A 22,829-nucleotide genomic window follows, 5' to 3' on the forward strand; every position below is an offset into this window, starting at 1 on the left:
ACTCCTTCCAATCACTGGTACTCGGTGGCGACACATAGGGGGTGCATGGGGATGCATATGCACCCTCTGACTGGCTGTGCTTCCCAGTTAGGCGATGGGCAGCAGGGGCAGGCAGGAGTGCTGGTGCCCCCCCTGCAAGCGCTGGCTGGGGATTGGGAGCGCCAGCTGTAGCGCAGCGGCTGCTTCCCAGTTAGTGAGTTTTGCCCTACCACCCAGTTGCTGACTGGTTGCTGGGGGGGCAGGGCACGTGCCCCCCCCCCCCCCCCCCCCCGACTAAGGTGGCAACAGTCACCCATGCTTGTACTGGAGTAGCTGACCCTCCAGTTCCCCCATATAAACTGACCCAGAACAGGAAGTGTCTGGGCAACAGGACCCAACTTGATTTCAGACTGTTTTGCTGTTCTCTCCAGCTCTGCTCTGACTCTGCTCTCTCCTTGAGCTCCTGGATTCTTGAACTAACTTGTTCTCTGGTTCTGCTTGATCCCCTGGCTTCCTGACTCAGCTTGTTCCTAAACCTGACTCTTTGCTTCCTAAACCCTGGCCAATTTAGCACACAGGGCCATGCTGTCCGTACACATTGCTCCCTGTGGGTCTGGAAATTTGACAGTAGGGGAGTGTCAATGCTGTCACTGCTGCCACACTACCAAATTTTTGGGGCCTTTGGGGAGCTCTGCAAGATGAATAACATGGCTCCCCTGCTGGATCAAGCTTGCCAGGTGGGTGTTGAGCACCTCTGCACTAAATCGTTTGAACACTTCTTCTCAATTTACTTCTCCTTTCTGCATTTTTCCTGTGCTGCACACTTCATGCAGTATTTTTAATAACCATAGTTATTTAGAAAATGCCATCCATTAATTAAAAGGAAAGTTTTGGAATAAACAACACATCATCTATTAAGTCCTTGTAACTATCTGTAGCACTAAGAGGGGGAGACACCAAATCAAAAAAGCTTCATGTCAAACCGGATACACTTGCTGAATCTGTACTTAACAACCCTTCCCCTGTCCTGCTTAGTCCACCAGATTTGACTGTCTCAAAATAATATGCTTGTCCTTTGATGTTTAAGACTACCTTCTCACTGTGAGGAACTACATTTGACTTCTTGGAGTGAGGAGGTGGTTAATCTCCGGACAACTTCTTGAGAAAGGCGCTTGTTCCCTTTCCTGAAAAGGACTCATGACTGACTGTGCTGATTGTGTAAAACATTGCATTTTCAGGATGGCAGCTATTACCTTTCCCCATTCAGCTTGCACCCTTGGTGCTGCAAGTACCTTTGTTTTGAGGAAAAGATAAAAATAGAGGTTTCCCTCTATTTATGCGGTGCATGCATTCCCGGAGAACGGCACATAAATCGAATTCGCATAAAGCAAGCCCATTTTACAGTGTAGCAGATAGGGATAATTTCCCATGGTGGTGAGGGAGGGAGGAAGGGAGTGAAGCTGGGACTAGGGAAGAGGTAGGGGGAGGGGTGCCACTCCCAGGGCTGCATAAGGCAGCAAACCAGAGGGAACAGAGCGGCACTCACCCCAGCCTTGGCTTCAGTGGCCCCAAGAGCAACTGACTCCAGCTGCCTGTAGCAGCTGGGCTGCACCATGCCCCAAGTGCCCCCAAGGCTCTGCCGGTCCCCTCTCACCCCTTCCCTTGCTGGAGTGGCCCCGGGAGCGGCTGACACCAGCTTCCTGCACCAGGGTACGGAATATTGGCACCCTTAAAATGTGTGAAAATTATCAACTTAACATCAGCCTAACCATTGAGAGCTTTCATCCTGATAAAAGAAAAGATTCATATCTTATTACTTTTATCTTTCATTAAAACAGGAATCCGAAGAAAAATATAAAGCTGATAGAAAGAAATGGTTAGAAGAAAAAATGGGACTCATAACTCAAGTAAAGGAAGCTGAGAATCACCGTAACAGGGAGATGAGAAGATTTGCCGAAGACCGAGAACGTTATGTAAAACAACAAACAGAAATGGTAGGTCATGAACCATCAGCCCTCATTTTTATGGCATCCTTACCCTGGGCTTCAAAGAAAGTGATGAGTTGAATCTGTAAAGTGCTTACTTAAAGGTGTCAAGGATGCTCAACTCTTATTATCGTTAATTACAGTAGAAAGTATTATGTGCTTCATAGGACCAGGTTTTCACTTCCTTTTCTCAATTGCTAGGAAAGCCAAGATGAGAACTGTATGTAAAGTCCCAGAAAAGTGCCATTACTAAGAATATGAAATGATTCACCAGCAGATCTAAATAGTCTAATTATCATATTTACTTGAATAGAAGGTGACCCTGATTATAAGATGACCCCCCCCCAATAATTAGATTCTATATATATTGAAAATTTATAAATGTTATTATAATTTCCCAGTTAAAGAATTTAATTATTGGATCTTTGCCTTGACCTTGTCCCATGGGTGACTGGTGTTGCCTTAGTTGGGGGTGGGGGGGCACATGATCCACCTGCGACCAATCCTGCTGACCGGGGAGAAGAGGGGGGTCTGCAGCTGATCTTGCTGCCTGGGGGGATCCCCCCTGCCGTCAATCCCACAACAGCCGATCACTGTAGCCGCTTCCGAGAGTGTCTGCAGCTGCTTCCCCTGGCAGCCCCTTCCCTCTCTCTTTACTATAGACCTTGATCTCCCTGAGCACATGGAAATGAGGAGGAAATTTGAAAACAATAGCCTTGAAATTAAACATGCTGTAGCAATTTGCATAAAGCACCCAGGCACTTAGTTTATCTAGTATAGGCAGTCCTCAGACTTACGACACAATTGGTTCCTGAAAACTGTTTTAAGTCGAAACGTTGTAACTTGAAACCAATTTTCCCATAGGAACAATGTTATAAATTGGTGATTGGTTCCTTTACTACACTTGATACAGCTGCGTCCAGCTGGTAAGTCTGTTGTGGTAGATGGTGATGGGGGAGGGAAGGCATGTGGGGGGGCAGATCAGAGCCCCACAGTGATGGACAGATTGGGGCAGGGGCTGGGACAGGCGTGGAACAAAGGCAAGGCTAATCCAGGGGGTCTGGCGGCTCCCACCGTTGCGTGCTGCTGGTCCAGGAGCTGCTCGTCTGGCGGCTCCTGCCACTGCCCCTGTCCTTGCCGCTCATTTGGGAGGGGAAAGGGAGGTGTGGGAGCTTGTGCCCCCAGATCTGCATGGGGCGGGCAGAGCTGGGGCTGTGGTGCATTGCGTTCCAGGTGGGCAGCGGGGGCTATGGCAAATTTTCGGGTGGCTGCAGCCCTCCCATAGCCTCTGCTCTGCTGCCCGCCCCACCCTTATCTGTGGGCACATGCCCCCCCCCCCATGCCTTTTGCTGTTTGCCCAGCCAGGGCGGTCATGAGACAGAGACGTGGCTCGTCGAGGTGGGGGGCAGTGGCTCTGTCCTGCATCTGCTCTGCCTTGGCAAGGCGAACGGCGGCAGGGCATAGGCCCACTCCTAGTGCCACCATGCCTGCCAGGAGCACAGCATGGTGCTGCCCTGGCCTCGCCCACCTCAGGCAGACCCAGGGGCACATCCCCTCCCTCCCCCCCTCCCCCCAGACAAATAGCTCCCAGACCACTGGCACTCAGCAGTGGGAGCCACCCTGCTCCCCTCCCCGCGCCCCTCGGATGAGCTGCAGCTTTGTCTCACGCCCTTCCGTTCTGGAGGGCAGCACTTGCCTCAGCCTCTGCCCCAATCCCTCCTTTGCTCTGGGGACCTTGATTTGCCCCCTCCAACACCCCTTCCCTCCTCTCCTCTTCCACCACAACAGACTTTTTAGCTGGACACAGCTGTATCGAGCGTCGTAAATTTGAAACCTGCCTTGGAACCTCAAAACTGTGTCAATTTATCGAGGTCATAAGTGTTGTTTGTCATAACTCAGAAGTCATAAGTCAAGAACTGCTTGTCTTGATGCACGTTCTCTCTCTTTTTTTTTTTTTTTGAAACTGCTATATGTTTTAGCACAGGTATTCCATAAACACACTTTTGAGCAGCACTTTGGCATCTACTTATAGTAGTACAAACTATGCATATTATTAGTCCAAAACCAAAGGCTTGTAATTTATCATTGGGCTGGGCCCCACCAGAGTCAACAGTATTTCAAGCTATGGTGACCCCATAGCTCAGCACTGCTCAGTGTGTGTGTGTGTGTGTGTGTGTGTGTATTCCAGTTACCTCCACAAAGGATCTATGTGCTAATTAGCCCCCACTCATGACTGGAACCAGATGTTCTTGTCACAAGTCTTGGGATACTCCAAACATTTATATGCAGATGAGGCACAGGGCAACCCTGTCCAGCTTCAGTTCATGGAGGGTAGGACCACATTAATCATGTGCACCAGGTTGAGAGAGGGGCAGACAGGGATGGTGGGTGAACTGTATGCAATGTTGTTGCTCACCATGACTTTAATGGTGAGGGGGACTGCACTCTGGGTACTACCATATGTCTTCTACAGGTGGGCTACACTATTCTATTTTTGTAGTAGGTTTCTATCAGCATGTTTGCTCATTGTAGGTCGTATGTGTTGGCTGCATGTAATCAACTTCATAGTTGGTTTCCATGGCTAAGCACATGCTACTTTTGGCAGTAGTTCAATGGCAGACAGTGTATTTAGTGAGATTTCATTGTATGCAATCTTAAATTGAGGGGCTTTTCCGCATGCCGATTCAGTGGGGGTGGGCTCATCTTATATTCGAGTAAATATGGTAAATCTTGATCAACTTTTGTAAAAGCAAATTGATTATAAAAGGCTGTAGGGAAGCAAAAATCTGAGAGGAAAAGCTATTTTTTCTGGTCGTACTTACAGTAATAACTTTAGTATTTGCATTAAATGCAGTTCATATTAGTAGGAAGAAAATTCCATAGTTTTTTCTTTATCCCTCTCAATTTCATGATAGGTGTATGGTTCCCATTGTGTAAATAAGATCTAGTAATAAGACTGATATTAAACCTAATGTAAGGAAAGATATGATGTTGATCCAAAGCTACAATAGAATCTAGAAAAAGAGTCTTCGCTGTGAATTTCTAATGGTCCCAATTCTGATTTTTATCAACAGACACAAAATCAAAATGAAGGAGGGTATTAGATCTGCCATGCTAACACTTTCTATTTTAGGTAACTTTATATTGACAGGCTTGCCTAATTTTATGAGGAACGGACGAGTTACGTAAATACTGTACAACTTGGAGGACTTTTTCTTTTTTGACTGAAATCGTCCTCTTTGAAAGAGAATAAATGCAGGAGCAACCCCATTACTTGAGACACATTTTACTTTTACACACTATCAGTTATTTTGAATGAAACTAGATTACAATTCTTACTTTTTTAAATAGAGTACCGGTATTGGTTTCCTGGCTTATACTAAGAGCCTTCTTTTGGAGTATAAATACAATAGTTAATTATTTGAAACCTTGTAGTTGTGATAGTTCAAGGAAGGAATTTTAGGTGGCTTTCCTAATCACTTTCCTATTTTCTATCTAGGAAAGGCTTACTGCACAGCTGGCGGAAAAGGATAACAACCTTCAAAAGTGGCGTGAAGAGAGAGATCAGCTAGTAAAAGCTTTAGAAGTGCAGCTTAAAACTCTGCCTTTTAGCAATGTACAGAAAGATAAAGAAATAGAAGAACTGAAGCAGACTACGTTAAAAGGTTCAGGGAAGGTCAGCCTAATCATTTTTTATGCATGAATTGTTATCTATTAGTTTTGCAGAAAATTATTTCAGAGCTACATTTGTTTGCTCTGAAAACTTGAAATGTTGAAAATACTTTAAGTTAATGTAAAAAATAAAATCATTCTGATATCTTATTCTGAAATTAAATTTGTATTGGCAGTCCGTGAACTTCTAAAATGCTCAGTAGTTCAAAAAAATATTTAAAGATTATTTAATGTTTATGGTTTGAAAAACTGTTCGAAGTTCCAGTCCAGGCTTTCTTATGAGATTTGTGGTTCTTCTGTGTCTTTGTCAGCCAAAAAAAATAATGAAAAATACCTTTTCTTGGGGCTGATTTTTTTTTTTTCTTATAGTTCTGATTGAGGTTAATAGTAGATAAGGTTTAGTAGCCTGAGAAAAAGCAGTAAGAAAAAAAGTTTGCTTTCCTTTGTTTCTTCATTTTTTTTTTTGGTTTCATCAAAGATCAGAAATGTAAATATATAACACTGTAAAGCCAAAAAGCTAAAGGATTGAATTAGTTACTGTTTGATTAACTCAGTTTCTTGAGGACAGGTATGCATGTCACAAATCGCCAATGGTTACCTTCCTGGTAGGTGTAGCAAGGAGTTCAGGAATGGGTATATAGGGAGTGCATCTCAAAAGGAAGATCTCTGAGACGACTGAAAAACATACTAGGAATTGTACAGGAAAGCTTATGCTGTGTGTTCCTATTCTGTATTTCTTTTATAGAACCTTCCATAAGTACCACTTTAGCACAGAGAATTAAAGTTTGCTTTTATCACAGGAATAATTAAGTTGTTTATTACTGTTTGTAAACATGCCTGTGTATACTTATATTAGTTGGCCAATCCTGCATCACTTTATATAATTAAACTTACTATGTGTTTAACAGGAGTATGAAATTGTAATAGAGCAATTAAGAAGAGAATTGGCTGAGAGAGATAATTTGATAAATGAGCTAAAGCAAACTACTTGTCATGAAAATCCTAAATCTGCAAGGGTACCATTGTTACCTAAACAAAGATTAAGTAAAACGGATGAATCCTCCCACAATCAACAGGTAATCTTTTATTTAGCAAGTACTTTCTATAAATAATGCAAGTTATTAACAATATTTTCATTTGTATTCATCCCAGAGGCTGAAGGGATCTCTCAAAACTAAAAACATGGGACAACGTATAAAATATAATATATAATATTTTGATAAAACAAATTTCTAATGATAAATTCTTCTAGTTCATAGATTCAAATACATTGTAGTGAGTAAAATATTTCCTTCTCTATCGCATCTCAATTTGTCTGTATGAAAGAAGATAAGTAATTCTTTCTACATTCATGGTCTGGAGAATTGGGAAAGGAGCCAAATTCTGGAGCTGAAGAAATTCCCAAGGACAATTTACTTCTCCAGCGGGTATATCTGTACCAGCTCAGGTGCCTCTTATTTCGGCTCTGGCAGGAATAGTCCTGCAAATAAGGAGGATATGTTCTCGCACAGCTGATCCACATCATTGGATGGAATACATGTCACCTGCTGTCTCACAAAATCAGTTCCCTGCTGCAGTCAGGGTTTCATGAGCCTGATCCTATGGGACTACACTTGGGACATGCCTATGCCAATAGTGAAAGATAGGCAGGTGCTCCTAGGACTTCAGGGGATTGATCCTGTTATTCCTACAGGGGAGTTCCAAGGGTGCACAGAATCGAACCCCTGAAGTCCCAGGAGCACCTGCCCAGGGTGGTGGGAGAGCACATGCAGCTCCAGGCTGCCCACACTCTCCCACCTTAAAAAAAAAACAAACCAACATCTGCCACAGAATAGTGGCACAAACTTATACTACCTGTTGTTGCAATCACTCTTGTGGCATGACTAAAGGCATAGACATCTGTTAGTTTTTGCTTTGTGACACTATAAAAAAATTATGGCAGCACAAAGGTGACATCTGTTTGCAGCCTTAGAGAGGTTACTGCTTTGAAAAGCAGTCAGTTAGGTGGTTTAGAAAACTTACTACTCTGAACAGCCCCTCCCTTTATGCAGTCACATTGATCTCCCCATAGTCTCCAGATTTATTAGAAAAGTATGGTTAGACAAGTCTGCAGCTAGCTCTTCTGGTTACCGTTACTTCCAAAGGACAGGTTTTGGATTTATACAAAAACTACACTACTGTTTTTGTGTAACCTTTCTGTACAAGGCAAACTCTTCTTTCCACCATTCTTAGGAAATAGTTTGCCTGTCATTTTGTTGTAATCCTTAGTACTCCTTTGAAAGATCATACTAAAATAGTGCCCATAAGCTGTAACTCATGTTCATAGTGTTCACATGTCAGTTATATGCTGTTTATCTCATTTTATATAAACTGCCCTACAACCTTAGAAGCTGTGACAAGAGTGAGTGTTCAACTTTCAGACCAGCTGGTCCATTAAGGCATCTGGAAAACCATTCACTGAAAAAACTAAGGTCTCTAGAGGTATGATGGGCACAAATGTTTAGGTCTTATCTGAGGATAACTTGCAAAATAGGGTTTGCTTTCTCTGCAGAAGTATCCTTTGGTAGAAAGATGTCACAGAGGTGTCGTCATATGACTAGAGAATAATAAATGTGGTACTTACTTAAGAAAGAGAGAGTAATCTAGGCAACTACAGGCCTGTTTGTCCAAATCAGTAGTACACAAGACCAGAACAAGTTTTGAAGGAATGGATAATTAAAAACATGGAGGTTACTGGAGGATATGATAAAATAGAACCTGTGTTTTACTAAAGGAAGATCATACTAGATTAACCCAATATCTTATTTTGACAAGAAAACAGGGTTTTTAGACAAAGGAAAGACAATATATTCAATCTGTCTAGACTTCATAAGTATTTGATATGGTGCTACACAGAAAATTATTAGGTGAGGTGGAGAATATGGGGATTAGTACAAGAACTGCAAAAAAATCTGTCTTAAAATGATTCGGCTAAAATGAAGACAGGGTTGTACTGAAAGGGGAAGTATTAAATTAGAGGGAGGTTATGAGTGGGGTTTCTCAGAGATTGGTCTTGGGACCAATGTTGCTTAATATTTATTTAGTGATTTAGCATACTCCTGTTTATGCACTAATCAAATTTGCTGACAGCACAAAGTTGGGAGACATCAATGCAGAGGAAAATCAGAATACCACAGAGAGAATTATATGACCATGAGATCTTGGAGTACTAGAGAAGGGATTAAATTTAATAATATAATAGGTATACTAATCTATCAAAGATCACTAGAGGCCACTAAAGTGATTTGGCTATGAAAAGGGCAAACGTGTTTTACGTGGGGAAAACATCCTGTGTCTGCCTGCCATAAGAATAATAAGAATTCTACTTTATCCTTTCTTCCCACTTCTATGAATCACTGCCCACAGCTGCCCACTTGCTATGAATAAGGAGGGAAGCTGTGCAGTTGAATGAGAAATTTTCTACCTGGTAATTTTGTTTCTGTTAGTGGCTTCTCACATCATTGAACCGACCCAGGTAGTCTGGTAAATGAAGAGAATACAATTGGTAACCAAATGAAATTTTTGTCTCAAAGAAGATTTAAACATACAGTTGCCTCAAGGTTAGTTAAAATACTTTCAAGATGTCTTATTCCTGTGAATCACTTCCTGGAGTGTTTCTCTGGCTTTGGAAGAACTTTTCTGAAGGGTGACACCTTAATCCTGGAGCCCCCGGTAACAATATTATTTAACTGCCTCTGAACTTCATAGGTGGGAGTTATTGTCCATTTATTATGAAGCTGCTAACAGACAGCTATAAAGAAAGAAGGTACTCTTGGTATGGTACTAGTGAAATATTTTCTACAAAAATAACCGGTGGATATTAACAACACGGGTCTCTGCAATATTTAATGTTGTCCTCTGGCACAAATATTCATGAATTAAGTAGACTGAGCTTTTATACTGGAGTTTGTAGATAACTTTAAAATATTTTTGAAGCTTACACTTTAGCATTCTCATGACTCATTCTGAATTTTTACTGGTAAAGAAAAAAGAAGAGAATAACCGGGTAACTGGACAGTGTGTTCCAGTGAAGGAGAATGAAGTTAAAGGGAAGAGTTTATTACACTGCCCTAGCAACGCCTCTTCATTAAATGAAATTGAGGTTGGTATGCAAATTTAAATCTTAAAGTGATATGTGATGCTACAGCTTTTGTTATAGAGAAGTGGTTCTCAACTCAAAGCAGCCCTTGTTAAACTCAGGGTGCCCCTTGGAAAATGCCAGGTCTTAGTTTCATTCATTCTTAGACTACAGAAAAATAAAAGACCAGTCTTTTCTGTTTCAGAGTATTCAGAAAGCCCACAGCAGGTCAGAATGCTTTTAATACTCTGGATTCCTATTTGAAATCTCTAGGTTTATCTTGTGAATTGCAGTTGTGTGCCTAGCTGTGCTAACATTGCATGGCTCCCTGTGATACCCATGAAAGGATCTCAAGGCACCCCAGGGTGCCATGGCATCCTGACTGAGAATCACTGTTGTGGATGCTGGACCTAAGGAAATTGCATCATGTTGTAAGATAGTGGGCCCCAGATTTCTTGGTGAGAGCCTGCAAAAAGCTGACAACTCTGCTTTTTTTGCTGCTTCACAGTTACCTCAGGGTGGTCAGTGTTGCTATATTAGGAAGAGAGCTATAACAAGAGCTCCACTAAATGGAGAGGGTAACATCTTGTGATAGGTAGTTTCCTGGCTCTGGTAGTGACTTGCTGAATCCTGTTACCTCTGCATCAATTTATCAATTCACAAAAGAGTTTATAGTATGTACTTAATGCTGGAATCTAATTAAGCCTAACTGAGCCTTGTAAAGCCTTGCTTCTAACATGAGACTATTTTTTAAAGAGCATTTTAAATGTTTCATACACCTCCTTCAGTGCAGGGCATCTATTTGGGTTCATAAACTGGTCAAGCCTAACCCTGTTTCTTTTTATACTTCACCTTTTTTAAAATTTCAAACTCTTTTCTAATAACATCTTCTTAAAGTTCTTTATAGAAAGATCCTAGATCTTTAGCTCTTGAAATGGGAGGGTGCTGTGAGAAACCCACTCATAATTCCAGCTGGGGCTGTCAGAAAAAAGAGGGTACTTTAACTCTCTAACCTGTGAGCTCTGGGTTTTGGGGGCAAGGTGGGGATAGGGAAGGTTGTTTTATTTTGTTTTTTTTCCCCCTATGGTAGGAAGCAAGGTCACTTGCTTCATACTTGTAATGTAGAGCAGCAGTTCCCAATCTATGGAATGGGTACCACCAGTGGTACGCAGATAGCCTGTTAGTGGTACGTGTTAACAGATTTATTATAATTACTTCATTACAAAAATTTGCTGGTGGTACTTACGCTTGTATCTTTTTAAATTGGTGGTGCGTAGTCTGTCAGAGTTTGGTAACTGCTGACATAGAGGGCAAGGTAGAGGACACCTTCTCTAGCTTATGTTTAAAGCTTGTCCCATCCCTACATATAGCATCTGATCCAGCTTAATTGCTATGTAGTGTTAGAGTGAAGCTGATATAATTCTTGTCAGTTTTGCTGCTGTTCATTGGGTTCTGAACAATAGGAGTTCAAATATTCTAATCTTGTTACCCTCTACTGCTTCCTGGAATAGCTATGAGCAGTGGAGAGCAGGCTGGAGTTGTTTGTTTCTGAGAAGGTGGCTTGGAAAGAAAGTACTACATTTGGTCCACATTCAGTTGTAATCATAAAGTCTAGAAGCTAAATTTTGAAAAAGCATAAAAAAAAAAAATCATTAAAACATTAAAAAAAAAGCATAAAAAGAACCTACTTTCCTTCTCTTGTTACAGAAAGTTTTCCATGTGCCAATAGCTGTTAAAAGGTGTTTTTTCAAAGGCTGCATTTCTTCAGTTACTGTGTAAAATAATTTTAGAGATGTTTCTGTAATAACTTTTTCCTCTCTTAAATCATACTACCTTACTACAGGACCACTCAGACACTGTCCTGGACTCTTCTGAAGTGTCTACAGAAAATGGACAAACTAGCAGGTTTCCTAAACCTGAGATGGAGATTCAGTTCACACCTCTACAGCCTAACAAGATGGAAGTGAAACACCAGGGCAGTGCTTTACCAGTGACTGTTAAAATGTCCAAGACAAGAAGAAAAAGGAAGAGTGATGAGATGGATGAGGTATGTTGAAACTGATCTCACACGCTTTTAAATCTACTCTGTATTGTTTTGGTTATTACTGTGTTTAGTTCTGTTGGATTCTCATCATCAAAAGGCAATACGTCGTATTTTGTTATCTGGTTCATATTAGGACCACCAAAATATCCTTAGGTGTGTCTTCTGGTTTACTTAGCTCTCAGCATGACTTTAAATGCATGTAATAAATTTAAAAAAGATTTTTAGTACTATATATTAGCTATACTTTAGCAGTGGAGTGCAGAAATTTTCTGGTAGAAAACTATGGTTGGAATTCCAAGGTGTGAGAGATGCATGTGATACCCCTGCTCAAAGCAGCACTCTGGGGCCAGGGCCAGGATCTTGCAGCAGTGGCAGCGCGGGCCAGAGCTGGGGAAGAGCAGCTCCTCACCCAGCCATGCACCCTGCGAGCACCACTTGGGCCAGTGTACATGGAAACCCCATCCCTGCGCTGTCATGTCCCCACTGCTCCTGAGGTCTCCATGGAAATGGGCTGCAGCGAGGCAGGCAGGGGCTGCTGGGAAATAGAGTCCATTGAGAGGCAGACTTTGCCTGCCCCTGCTTTAGAGACATGATATAATTAAACATCATAAAGGCTTTGCAGAAGAATTTCTAAAAATGGTCACTATACTTTCAACAGCATGAGATACATGGGTCCAGATAAAACCACAAATGCTTACATTCTGCTTGCTGCTGCAGTTCCCTTTCCAATCTCCAGCTTTCTCTTAGATTTGGGTCTATGTCTCCCATATTGTGCTGTACTTCTCTAGCTCCTGGGCTCTCTCTCACCTCTGTAGTTCTTTTTTTGTTTGAAAGGGCTGAGGCAACGCCTTCATCTTTTAGTTTCAGTGCCTCTGCCCCTTCCCTCACTGTCTGCAGTCAAGCCAGGTCAAACTGATTCTTCTAGCTTTCAGCTGTTGTGTTATCCTGAGTTACTCATATTTGCGTGGGAATCTTTTAGGTTGGAGGTGCCAAAGATATGGCTTGTGGGTCAGATGTGTGTCAGAACCCTATTATCTGGCCTGCTGTGTCATCCATTCGTCTTAGACTTGATCTGCATGCTGCATGTTGTGCACAGTGGACTGGCCCCACATGCTACACTCAGCACATGAAGCTGGATCTGGCCAGCACTGTGCACAACTCAAGGCTTTATCTGTCATGCAACTATATGTGGCACATGGGGGCTGGTTTTGGCATACATATGGCAGGCAGTACATGGGGCTAGAGTCCAGGGCATACACGGCACCCACAGAGGATCAGCCCTGCACAGTCTGTGGGCTGATCTGTGGGCCCAATCCAACCTGCGGACCAGACTCATGCCACTCCTCTTGCCTGTAAAGCTGCCCTACTGCTCTTATCAGGCACCTTGTTGGGTCTGATCAGTTTGACACCTGTTTTTTAGGTCAACTTTTTGCCATTATCAGTGCCTTGGGAAGCCCTACTAACAGGTGGTAGATACTACAAACTGAAGTTCCCAGTCACAACAGTTTAATGAAAATCCTAAAATAAACCATATTTCCTGAATTTTCTATACAAGTTCTCCAAATTATCACAAGGTAGATGACTACTGATTTAAATGATATTTGGGAGGAAGAAGTGTTGCTGCTTTAGATGGTTTTATTTTTGTATTTCCTATATTGTGACTTGAATATCTCCCAGGAATGTGCAGAGCTCTGAATTGGGTACTTTTTTGGTGTAGCTTGTATTTTAGGGTGGAATAAAAACATGCTTACCTGGAAGGTAATTGTTCAGCAGTTTGAAATTATCCTTTATTTTGTATCTATCTATGCACACATTTGACTTTGACTGCCTTCATTTACCTCAGGCCCTAGAAGTAGTGGCTTTGGCCATGTTTTCATATTCTGCAACCACTCAGATTTTGCCTTCTCTGCTCTTGTCAGTAGCAATTATAAAATAATATCAAAATAAGTGGTACTATCTGTTAAAGTTAATGCCAGATCTAAGAGAAAATGTAGCCCACAACCCCATGGCAATATTGGCAATATCTATCAGCCAATATAGCAGGCTCCCCTGGGAAGGCCTTAAGGTAAGTCTTTAACTTCTAAAAGAGGAACATCCACCTGTACCATATGACCTTGGAAAGAAGCAGGCTTCTTCCTTTGTGCTTCATTAGCACCTTTCATGCAAGAGGCTCAGAAATGCTTATATTCAGGAGGTGTAGGTAAAGAAAACAGAAGCTTCAGTTCAGTCATCATATAAGCACATGGCAGTGTTTATATGTTGTTGTTTTCAAAACCCAACTACAAAATACCTATTGAGAGAGAGCAAGCGCAATATGAGAACACTGAACTGGATGTCAGGCTTGCAAACCATCAAATAAAGTAAAATCCCTGTTTTCCGGGATTCTACTAGCTGGCATACTCTATTAACTGGCACCACGCTGCTGCTGTCCACCACTCTATGCCACCGCCACTTGCAACCACCTGATGGCTGCTGTGCCGCTGTCATCCACCACCCTGCACTGCAGCCATGTGCAAGGCGTGTGCAATCCCCCCCTGCTGCTGCTTCCACGTGCAAACCCTTCCTTCTAGCTCCGGTATTTTTAGATAACTGGCATTTTTACATTACCAGCACCTGGCACTTATGCCAGATAATGGAGATTTTGCTGTACTTTGGAAAAGATTATTTTACCATTAATGAATAAAAAATAATGCATGTTTCTTTAACTAATTTTCTCCAAGAGTAATATGCTCTCAAGCTGCTGGAAAAACAGATGTAGAAATAAACATACTTCTGAAGGCCTTTATCAGGTACTGTCTTGGAGATGAGCATATTTCATCTAGTAATAGTTTTCTGCTGTTGATGAAACTGTAAAGATCCATTTAGTCTTTTGTAGTCCATTCTTATATCCCATTTGATACAGTGTTAAGTTGCAATAACTTTTCTACATCATTGGACTAAAATTATAAGGTATTTTCGATGACTGATTTCTTATCTGATTTTTATTTAAACTATTTGTCTTCGTATTCTGATTTTGCTGTTCATGTCTCTCTCACAGAGACCAGACAGGAAAACAGAAAAATCTGTCATCTGTGGACTTCAATGACTGAGTTAGAAGTACTGAATTAGTTTGCTTTTATTTTTCTGAAACTTCCAAACATACTTTTAAAGACAGTAACAGGGTTGTACTAAGGATAGATATGGTCAGGGAGTGAGCCCATATCAAACCTAAAAGAGCCATGCATGAAGATTGGATTTAGTTCAGATTTATTAAGTAGGCCTTTAATACTTCAGATTTAATTTATCAAAGCCTGTTTTTCTTTTCTTTTTCACCTCTGTTCCCTGAAGAATTAAGTTTGACTGGCAGCCACTGTATCTGAAATCTGTTCTACCTTTCTAAGAGATTACATCTGTGAAATTTTACCAAAGTCCCATGCCCAAGGTTGATATTTCCAATGAATGTATTTTGCTGTTTCTTTTGGAACTGTCAACAGATAGTCTTGATTCACATGGATTTTGAAGGGTTTTTTTTAATTAAAAAAGATGACATCACACCCCACTATAGAAAATGTCTTGAACTGACAGCTCAGCGATGGTAGAATATCAACCTGAATTTGTACTTGTCATTGCAACACTACATTTATATTAATTCATGAAGTGACTTTCTATATTAGTTTTAAGATACTTGACAAGCTAACACTAATATATAGGAAATGATGAAAAGGAAAAATCATCCATCTTAGACTGAGTTAATGATCTCTATTTCCAGTGTTCTTTTATTTAGATAGTTATGTAGTCTTTGATTCAAGAATGTACTAGAGGTTCTTGTTTATCTTAGGAAATACTGACCAGTAGTGACTGTATATGTTGTCATGACAGTCTGTCTGCCCATTTAGATTTGTCTGTTTCTCTGATTATACAAAATACTACTACTTGTCTCAGAAGAAATTTTATAGATGCAATGCTTACTGTAGCTGAATTTGGTATGTTCTTTTTTCCCCCCTCAGGACTCTGTGAAACATGTAAACAAGAAAAATACCACATCTATGACTAATAATAGGTTGCCTATAACTTCCAATTCTGCTACAATCAACAAGATGAAAGTGGTTTGTTTTATTTTATTCTTGAAGTTGGTTTTATTCATATTCTGTGGGGTTTCATACATGCAAGTAATAGTGGTTTTGAAATTATATTTACGCTTTACACATGTGCTTGCATTGCTAGCACTTTAGATTCTAAAAGGTAATTAAATCCATATTTGGCAGGGATATAATTAAGGGATATCTGATTGCCATTGGAAGTAGCAAAAGTGATTCAAACGGAAGAATATCACATATTTATGAAATAATACAACATGAAGCCTTTGTCTTGTATTGTTATACATGATTCTTTCAAGTCAAAGGTATAGATTGCCCTGTATACATGAAACAGATCACGATGAAACTGAAGGTATTATCCTATTGTATCTGGACAAATTACATTGAAATTAGTCCTCCCACAAAAAATCCCTTGCCGTTTCAGTTGGGGATTATATTAAATATTATTTGTTTTAAAGGGATTCTCTGAAATCTAGTTAATGTTAGAAGATATACAAGCAGGTTTAGGTATTACACATGGTCCTAGGTATCATCTGCCACTTTTTAAAATAGATTTCATAGACATTAGGGCTCAAAAGGACTTCGTAAGATCATCAGGTCTACCCTCCTGCCCACAGGGCAGGAAGTCAGCTAGAGTCAAAGGATCCTAGGAAGATAAACGTCCAAATGTTTCTTGAAAGTGTCCAGAGTAGATGCTTGCACCACCTTTGGGAGAAGTTTGTTCCAGGCCTTGGGGGCTCAGATAGTAAAGAAGTTTTTCCTTATGTCCAGCCTAAAACAGCCTTGCAGGAGTTTGTGATCGTTGGACCTTATCATCCCCTGGGGTACTCTGCTGAACAGGTGTTCCCCCAGATCCTGATGCACACCCCGTTATGTACTTATAGGCTGCCACCAAGTCACCCCCGAGCCTGCGCTTCTCCAGACTGACTAGTCCCATAGCTCACAGCCTTTCTTCTTAAGGCCTGTTCTCTTGCCCTCTGATCATGCACGTGGATCTTTTCTGTACTCTTTCAAACTTCTCTGCATCCTTCTTAAATGGTGGAGCCCAGAATTGGATGCAGTACTCCAGCTGCAGCCTCATCAAGGCCAAGTACAGTAGGAGGATGGCATCTTGGGTCTTGCTCAAGATGCATCGGTAGATGCAAGCCAGAGTTTTGTTCTCTTTGCCAGCTGTGATATTGCGTTCGTGGCTCATATTCATCTTGTGGTCAATCGTGACCCCCAAGTCTCTTTCGGTCATGGTGCTAGCAAGTGTAGCATTTCCGAGCCTATAAGTGTGATGTAGGTTTTTATTCCCAAGGTGGAGCACCTTGCATTTCTCCATATTGAATGCCATCAGGTTTTCATCTGCCCACCTTGCAAGCCTGTTGAGGTTGGCCTGGATCACCAGCCTATCCTCAAGTGTGGAGACTCTTCCCCAAAATTTGGTGTCGTCAATGAACTTGGCCAGTCTGCTTTTGACACCAGTGTCCAGATCATTTATGAAGACATTAAAGAGTACAGATCTGAGAACGGAGCCTTCCGGTACACCACTAGTCACCGAGTGCAATGTTGATTCGGTTCCATCAACTACCACTCTCCGAGTCCAACCTCAGGGCCAGTTCTCCAGCCTTCGGACTGCAGAGTGGTCAAGGCCACAGTTGCCCAATTTTTCCCTGAAAACATCATATGACACCAGGTCAAAGGCTTTTTTAAAGTCCAAATATATGACATCAACCTCTTCCCTTTTGTCCAGGTGATACGTCACCTGGTCATAGAAGGAAATGAGATTGGTCAAGCAAGACCTACCCGAAACAAACCTATGCTGACTATCCCTCAGAATGCTGCCTTCTGTTAGCCTGTCAAGGACGGTTTCGTTGATAATTTTTTCCAAAATCTTCCCAGGGATTGAGGGTCAGACTGATTGTCCTGCAGTTTCCCAAGTCGTCTTTTCTCCCTTTCTGGAAGATGGACACCACATTGACCCTCTTCCAGTCTTCATGGACTTCATCTGAGCGCCATGCATTCTTGAATATCTTTTCCAGTTCCTTTATCACTCTTGGGTGCAACCTATCTGGACCAGCTGATTTATGGGGGTCCAGCCTCTCAAGATGCTCCCTCAAAAGATCCACGCCAATGATGGGCATATATTCATCTTCACCCCAGTCATCCCGCATCATGTTAGGCAGGGTGGTCCCTTTGGGCTGGTGAAAAACGGATGCAGAGTAATCATTACGCAGATTACTGACATCTAGGAAAAAGCCAGTCAGCTGCCCCAGCTGGTTTAGCAGGAGTCCAATGTTGCCTTTGTTTTTCTTTCAACTCCCCACATATCTGAAGAAGGGCTTTTTATTGTCCTTGATTCATGTATCCAGTTAGAGTTCAGTTGCAGCCTTGGTTTTTCTAGTTCACTCATTGCAGGTGTGGACCAGTGCAGCATATTCCTCCTTAGCGGTGTTTCCTGTCCTCCATCCATTATATGCCTTTCTTTTTAGACATAAGAGGCCTATGAGTTCCCTCTTGAACCAAGGGGGATTGTTGAGCCCTTTCACCACCTTTCCTACGGGTGTGGATGGACTTCCCTTGTGCTTCTAGGATTGCTTCCTTAAGGAGCAACCACTCATCATGAACTCCCCTCCCTGTGAAATCATGGCCTCCAGGGCTTCAAGGACAAGCCTCCTGAGCTTATGAAAGTCAGCTTTCCTGAAGTCAAGGACTACTGCATTGCTGGTTGACTTGCCAGCTTTGCGATGGATAGTGAAAGTGATCAACTCATGGTCACTGTCACCCAGCTTCCCTTTTGATTCTTAGGTCGCTGATTAGATCATCCCCTGTGGCCAATACTAGGTCCAGGAGCGTCTTGCCTCTTGTCGGCCCATAAATTTCTTGGGACAGATAGAGGTCATCCACACATGTAAGCAAGCTTTGTGACTGATCGGATTTGGCCAAGTGCTTACCCCATGAGATGTCCAGGTAGTTGAAGTCTCCAATGATGACCATGCACGGAGAGCATGCAGCCTTGGCCAGGTCCCTGGCAAATTCTTGGTCAAGTACTTATTCCTGGTTCGGAGGTCTGTGGTAGACTCCTACCATTGGATCCCCTTCACTATGTTCCCCTTGTCTCCATATGTCCTGCTTGGGTGCCAATCTCGCCTTGTAGGGATGTGTAGCTCTCCTTCACATAGAGAGCTACACCTCCACCCTTTTTTTTTTTTTTTTTGGCACGATCTCTCCTGTACAGGGCATAGCCATTTATACCAGTAGTTCAGTCATAGGAGGAGTTCCACCAGGTCTCCATGTTCCCTGTGAGATTGTGGTTGTTTCTGCTTAGCAGAAGGACCAGTTCTTCCTGTTTTACGTGCCTGTACACTAATGCTAGGAGTCTGGGGAATAAGTGTGCCGTTGGAGGCCCTAGGCTTCCTTGTATTCATGAAGAAGCTCTGTTTCTGGACTGAGGTAGGGGTGGATTCCCTTGAGCATTCTAACCTGCTGGTTTTGCGGCTGATGTTTGGTGAGCTTTCTCTGATGGTTGTCCGCCCATCACCCTTAGTTTTTCAATTCCTTCTCATATTCCTATCTATCATTACTGCGCCAAGGACCCCTTCCCACCCCTTTAGAGAGAAGGTTCAGGCTGGACATCAGGCTACTTTACAGTTGGGGCTGCCAGGCTCTGGAATGGACTCCCAAGGGAGGTGGTGCTCCCTCCTACTTTGGGGGTCTTCAAGAGGAGGCTGGACAGATATTTGGCTGGGGTATTATGACCCCGGCACTCATTCCTGCCCAGGGCAGGGGGTCAGACCTGCAATTGGCTAGCTATCCGTACTAGTATTTGACATGCTGTAGCATCAAGTTAATGTGGGAACATTTCAACTGTTGTACAAGGAAGGGTATAGTTACTTATTGCCATAGTGAGCCTTCAATTTAAGGCTCCAGCTTTTCAGTCTCACCCTATCACTCTCAAAAAGGGCTTGATGTGGGCACAAAGGTCTATTTAAGTAGAAGAATCAAGGTATAATAAAAGTCAAGAAACAAAGGAGAAAGGGGCCTGCTCTATAAAGGAGAAAACTGAAACAGTAGAAACTACTGCCAAGTAAACATAGTAATGAAAAAGAACAGAAGTGTGTAGTAATTTGTCAAATCTGTTGGTTTTAATAATTTAGCAGCTATTATAATGTGTCAAAATTACAAACAGGTATATTTTTTTCAAGTTGCCTCTTCACACTGCTTAATGTTGCAGTCCTCTATTAAACTGCTATCTTTCCCACCATGCTATATAGTGAAGCAATCCCTTTATATCCAAACAATTATTTGTGAGGTACTCTAAAGTCCTTTATGAAGCATGTGACGTTAAATTTATCATAATATGTGTCTACAGCTGTACAATACAAAGGATGCAATTCTGGTCCTATTAAAATCGATACAAATTTTGTCCTTGATTTTAGTGATGCCAAGATTTTGCCCATGCTTGTTATAATATATCTTCTGTTGCCCTTTGGGGTCAGGCCAGTTCTCAGGATCTCAATATTGTGCTGTTAGGAGGGTGTGACAATTGCACATATACAAACACACAAATCAATTAGATACACACACACATCCAAACCAACCTAGGCACATGCATATCTATCACCAATTCAAGCACATACATTATACACCCCAAAAGTTAGACACGGATCAATAATTCATATATCATGCACACAATGCCATATATATACACACACTCATACGCACCAGTTCGCACACATACACACAGGTAAGTTCCTAATTTGGATCATACAGTGTGTATGTGTGTGCTTGGGGTACCTGGGATACTTGGGGGAAGGTTCAGGTGAGAGAGAGAGTTAAAGTGTAGGGAGTGAAAGTTGCCAGAATCGGGATTAGAACTGGTGGACTACAGAGAGGCTGGCTGAGGAACTAAGGCTTGGGTTTACTTAAGGTAGACTGGGGCTGGAAACTGAGGCAGACAGTTGAGATATTGGGGCGGGGAGGGCAGATAAGTGGTGGTAAGGAGGAGACAGCCAGGAAATAAATTGAGGCAGAAACCTGGTTGCTCAGGGGAAAAGGAAAAGGCAGTGGGGATAAGACAGTGGCAAAGAAAAGGCAGGTTTGGAGGCAGAGAGGAGCTCAGGACAGGTGTTGGAGGTGGCAGAGAGCCAGAAGCAGGAGAGGGAGAAATGAGACAGAAGTTAGAGGGGCAAGGAGCAGAGATTGGAGCAGGGCCAAACCATAGTAAAGCAAAACCCAATTTAGGTGTCCAAATAATATTTTTATTACACAGACAACACACTACACAGCCCCATGAAGTTATTGACTCACTCACTCACTCACAATGACAGCAGGAGAAAGAAACTCAGTGGAAGGGCTGGAGCCCAGGTAGGGAAGAGAAGCAGAGTCCAAGTCCCCCAAGTTGAAGAGGGGGTGGGGAGTGATAGCTACCTATCCAGGCTGGAAAGGGGTCGTTGTCCAGAGGGGGGTCGCCGGCAGGGCCTCTGGGTGGATAGGTGGTGTGGCATGGTGCTGGTCCAGATGGAGAGGTCGTCCCAAGGAGTCAGTCTTCACTACCCGTTTTTATAGGGGCAGACCTTGTGTGACCCTAGTGACAGGAGGCATGCCCAGGCAAGGCTCAGCCCCTGGTGTACTGAGCATGTGTGTTCCATGCAGGGATGTGCAGTTTCGGGTGTCTGTAATGGTGGGGTACAATGGCAGAGTTGCTGGTTCTGCAGGATCTTTTGTCTTTCAAATGCTGGGTTCTTGTCTCTGTTCCTCGGTGAGGTCTGTGGTTCCTGGATGAATCAATATGAGGTGATGGCCCGGTCGTTACAGGCCATTCAGTAGAGGCCTGCTACCATTGTATTTCACTCATTCCCAATCACTCTTGTTCATCCGGGAACCATTTTACATGGGAGGGATACGTGAATCATACAGTTGCAACACAGGGGATGCCTGGGCAGAGGACACAAGATGGAGACTTGACATACAAAATGGAAACTTGGCATTACTTTGGTTCACTTACAAACACAAGCCTAAACCATACAATATCCATATGAAACAATAAAAATCAATACAAAAATGATAATAATACAACATACAATAGTAAGAATCAATACAAACCTAATAATAATACAATATAAAACAATGGATATCCAAAACCAGAAACTTGCTACCAAAATAAAAATGTTAAAGCTTATCCTAAGTCTGAGCTTGCTTATGCTTGTCTATAGGGAAGAGAGAGAAAAGCCAGAAATAATTGAGGAAGGGAAGGGAATGAATGAATGAATGAATGAATGAATGAATGAATGAAAAACTGGGGGTTTTGCTACACTTCCTGGATCTTCTTGTTCCATTATACTGCTTTGTTACTTCCTCCTCAGTCAGAATATTTGGAATTACTTTGCTCCTGCAAACAAGAGGATCTATTAATGTATTTAGACCCCCAAAAGAAAGGGGCAGAGTTAGGACTAAGTTTTAAAACTGCAGATCATCATTCTAATGATCAAATTTAATTCATAGACTAAAATAAGTGAATTGGTGATTGTCTACCCAAATTCTTAATCAATGTTTCTGTTTACGTATTTAATTCACAGTCATTTCGAAAGGAATACCCTTTAAGAAACCAACAATCTACTTCAAGTATGAAATCTACTAGGAAAAAAGATGGAACCTTACAAAAGCTTGGAGATTTCCTTCAAAGTTCTCCTATAATTATTCATTCAAAAGGTCTGTACTGAGCTCAAGTCTAAGACCACTTCTTTGTCACACCTGTTAGTAGGGTCTAGTTTAAATCACGGGCCCAGCTTGCTAAAAGTGTGGCCTAATCATGGTGGGGGCCTGCCATTTCGCACCTAAATTATGTTGCCCCTCCACATCCTCCGATTTGGCTGAGGGGGCAGGTTTAGGGCCAGGTTTAATTGCAGCAGCTCCCAAGGCCTCTGACCTCTCCTAAAAATCCCCACGGTCTCACCCCTGCCTCGCTGGAAGAG

General features: G+C 42.3%; 1 protein-coding gene across 4 annotated transcripts in view; it reads left to right on the forward strand.

The window, feature by feature from the left end:
* KIF20B (kinesin family member 20B) overlaps positions 1–22,829 on the forward strand; it is a 73,740-nt gene that overhangs the window by 45,548 nt on the left and 5,363 nt on the right. The window contains exons 26-33 of one of the 4 annotated variants that reach the window (XM_059729956.1): positions 1,818–1,973; positions 5,464–5,640; positions 6,545–6,712; positions 9,661–9,777; positions 11,597–11,800; positions 14,518–14,586; positions 15,784–15,882; positions 22,434–22,566. In XM_059729956.1, coding sequence (XP_059585939.1) covers positions 1,818–1,973; positions 5,464–5,640; positions 6,545–6,712; positions 9,661–9,777; positions 11,597–11,800; positions 14,518–14,586; positions 15,784–15,882; positions 22,434–22,566 — 1,123 coding nt within the window. Of the gene's footprint in view, positions 1–1,817; positions 1,974–2,828; positions 2,911–5,463; positions 5,641–6,544; positions 6,713–9,660; positions 9,778–11,596; positions 11,801–14,517; positions 14,587–15,783; positions 15,883–22,433; positions 22,567–22,829 lie in introns of those variants that run through there. The other 3 variants (XM_059729958.1, XM_059729957.1, XM_059729959.1) reach the window with 3 other exon arrangements.

This window comes from Alligator mississippiensis, chromosome 6 (assembly GCF_030867095.1).
Source record: "Alligator mississippiensis isolate rAllMis1 chromosome 6, rAllMis1, whole genome shotgun sequence".
Taxonomy (NCBI): Eukaryota; Metazoa; Chordata; order Crocodylia; family Alligatoridae; genus Alligator; species Alligator mississippiensis.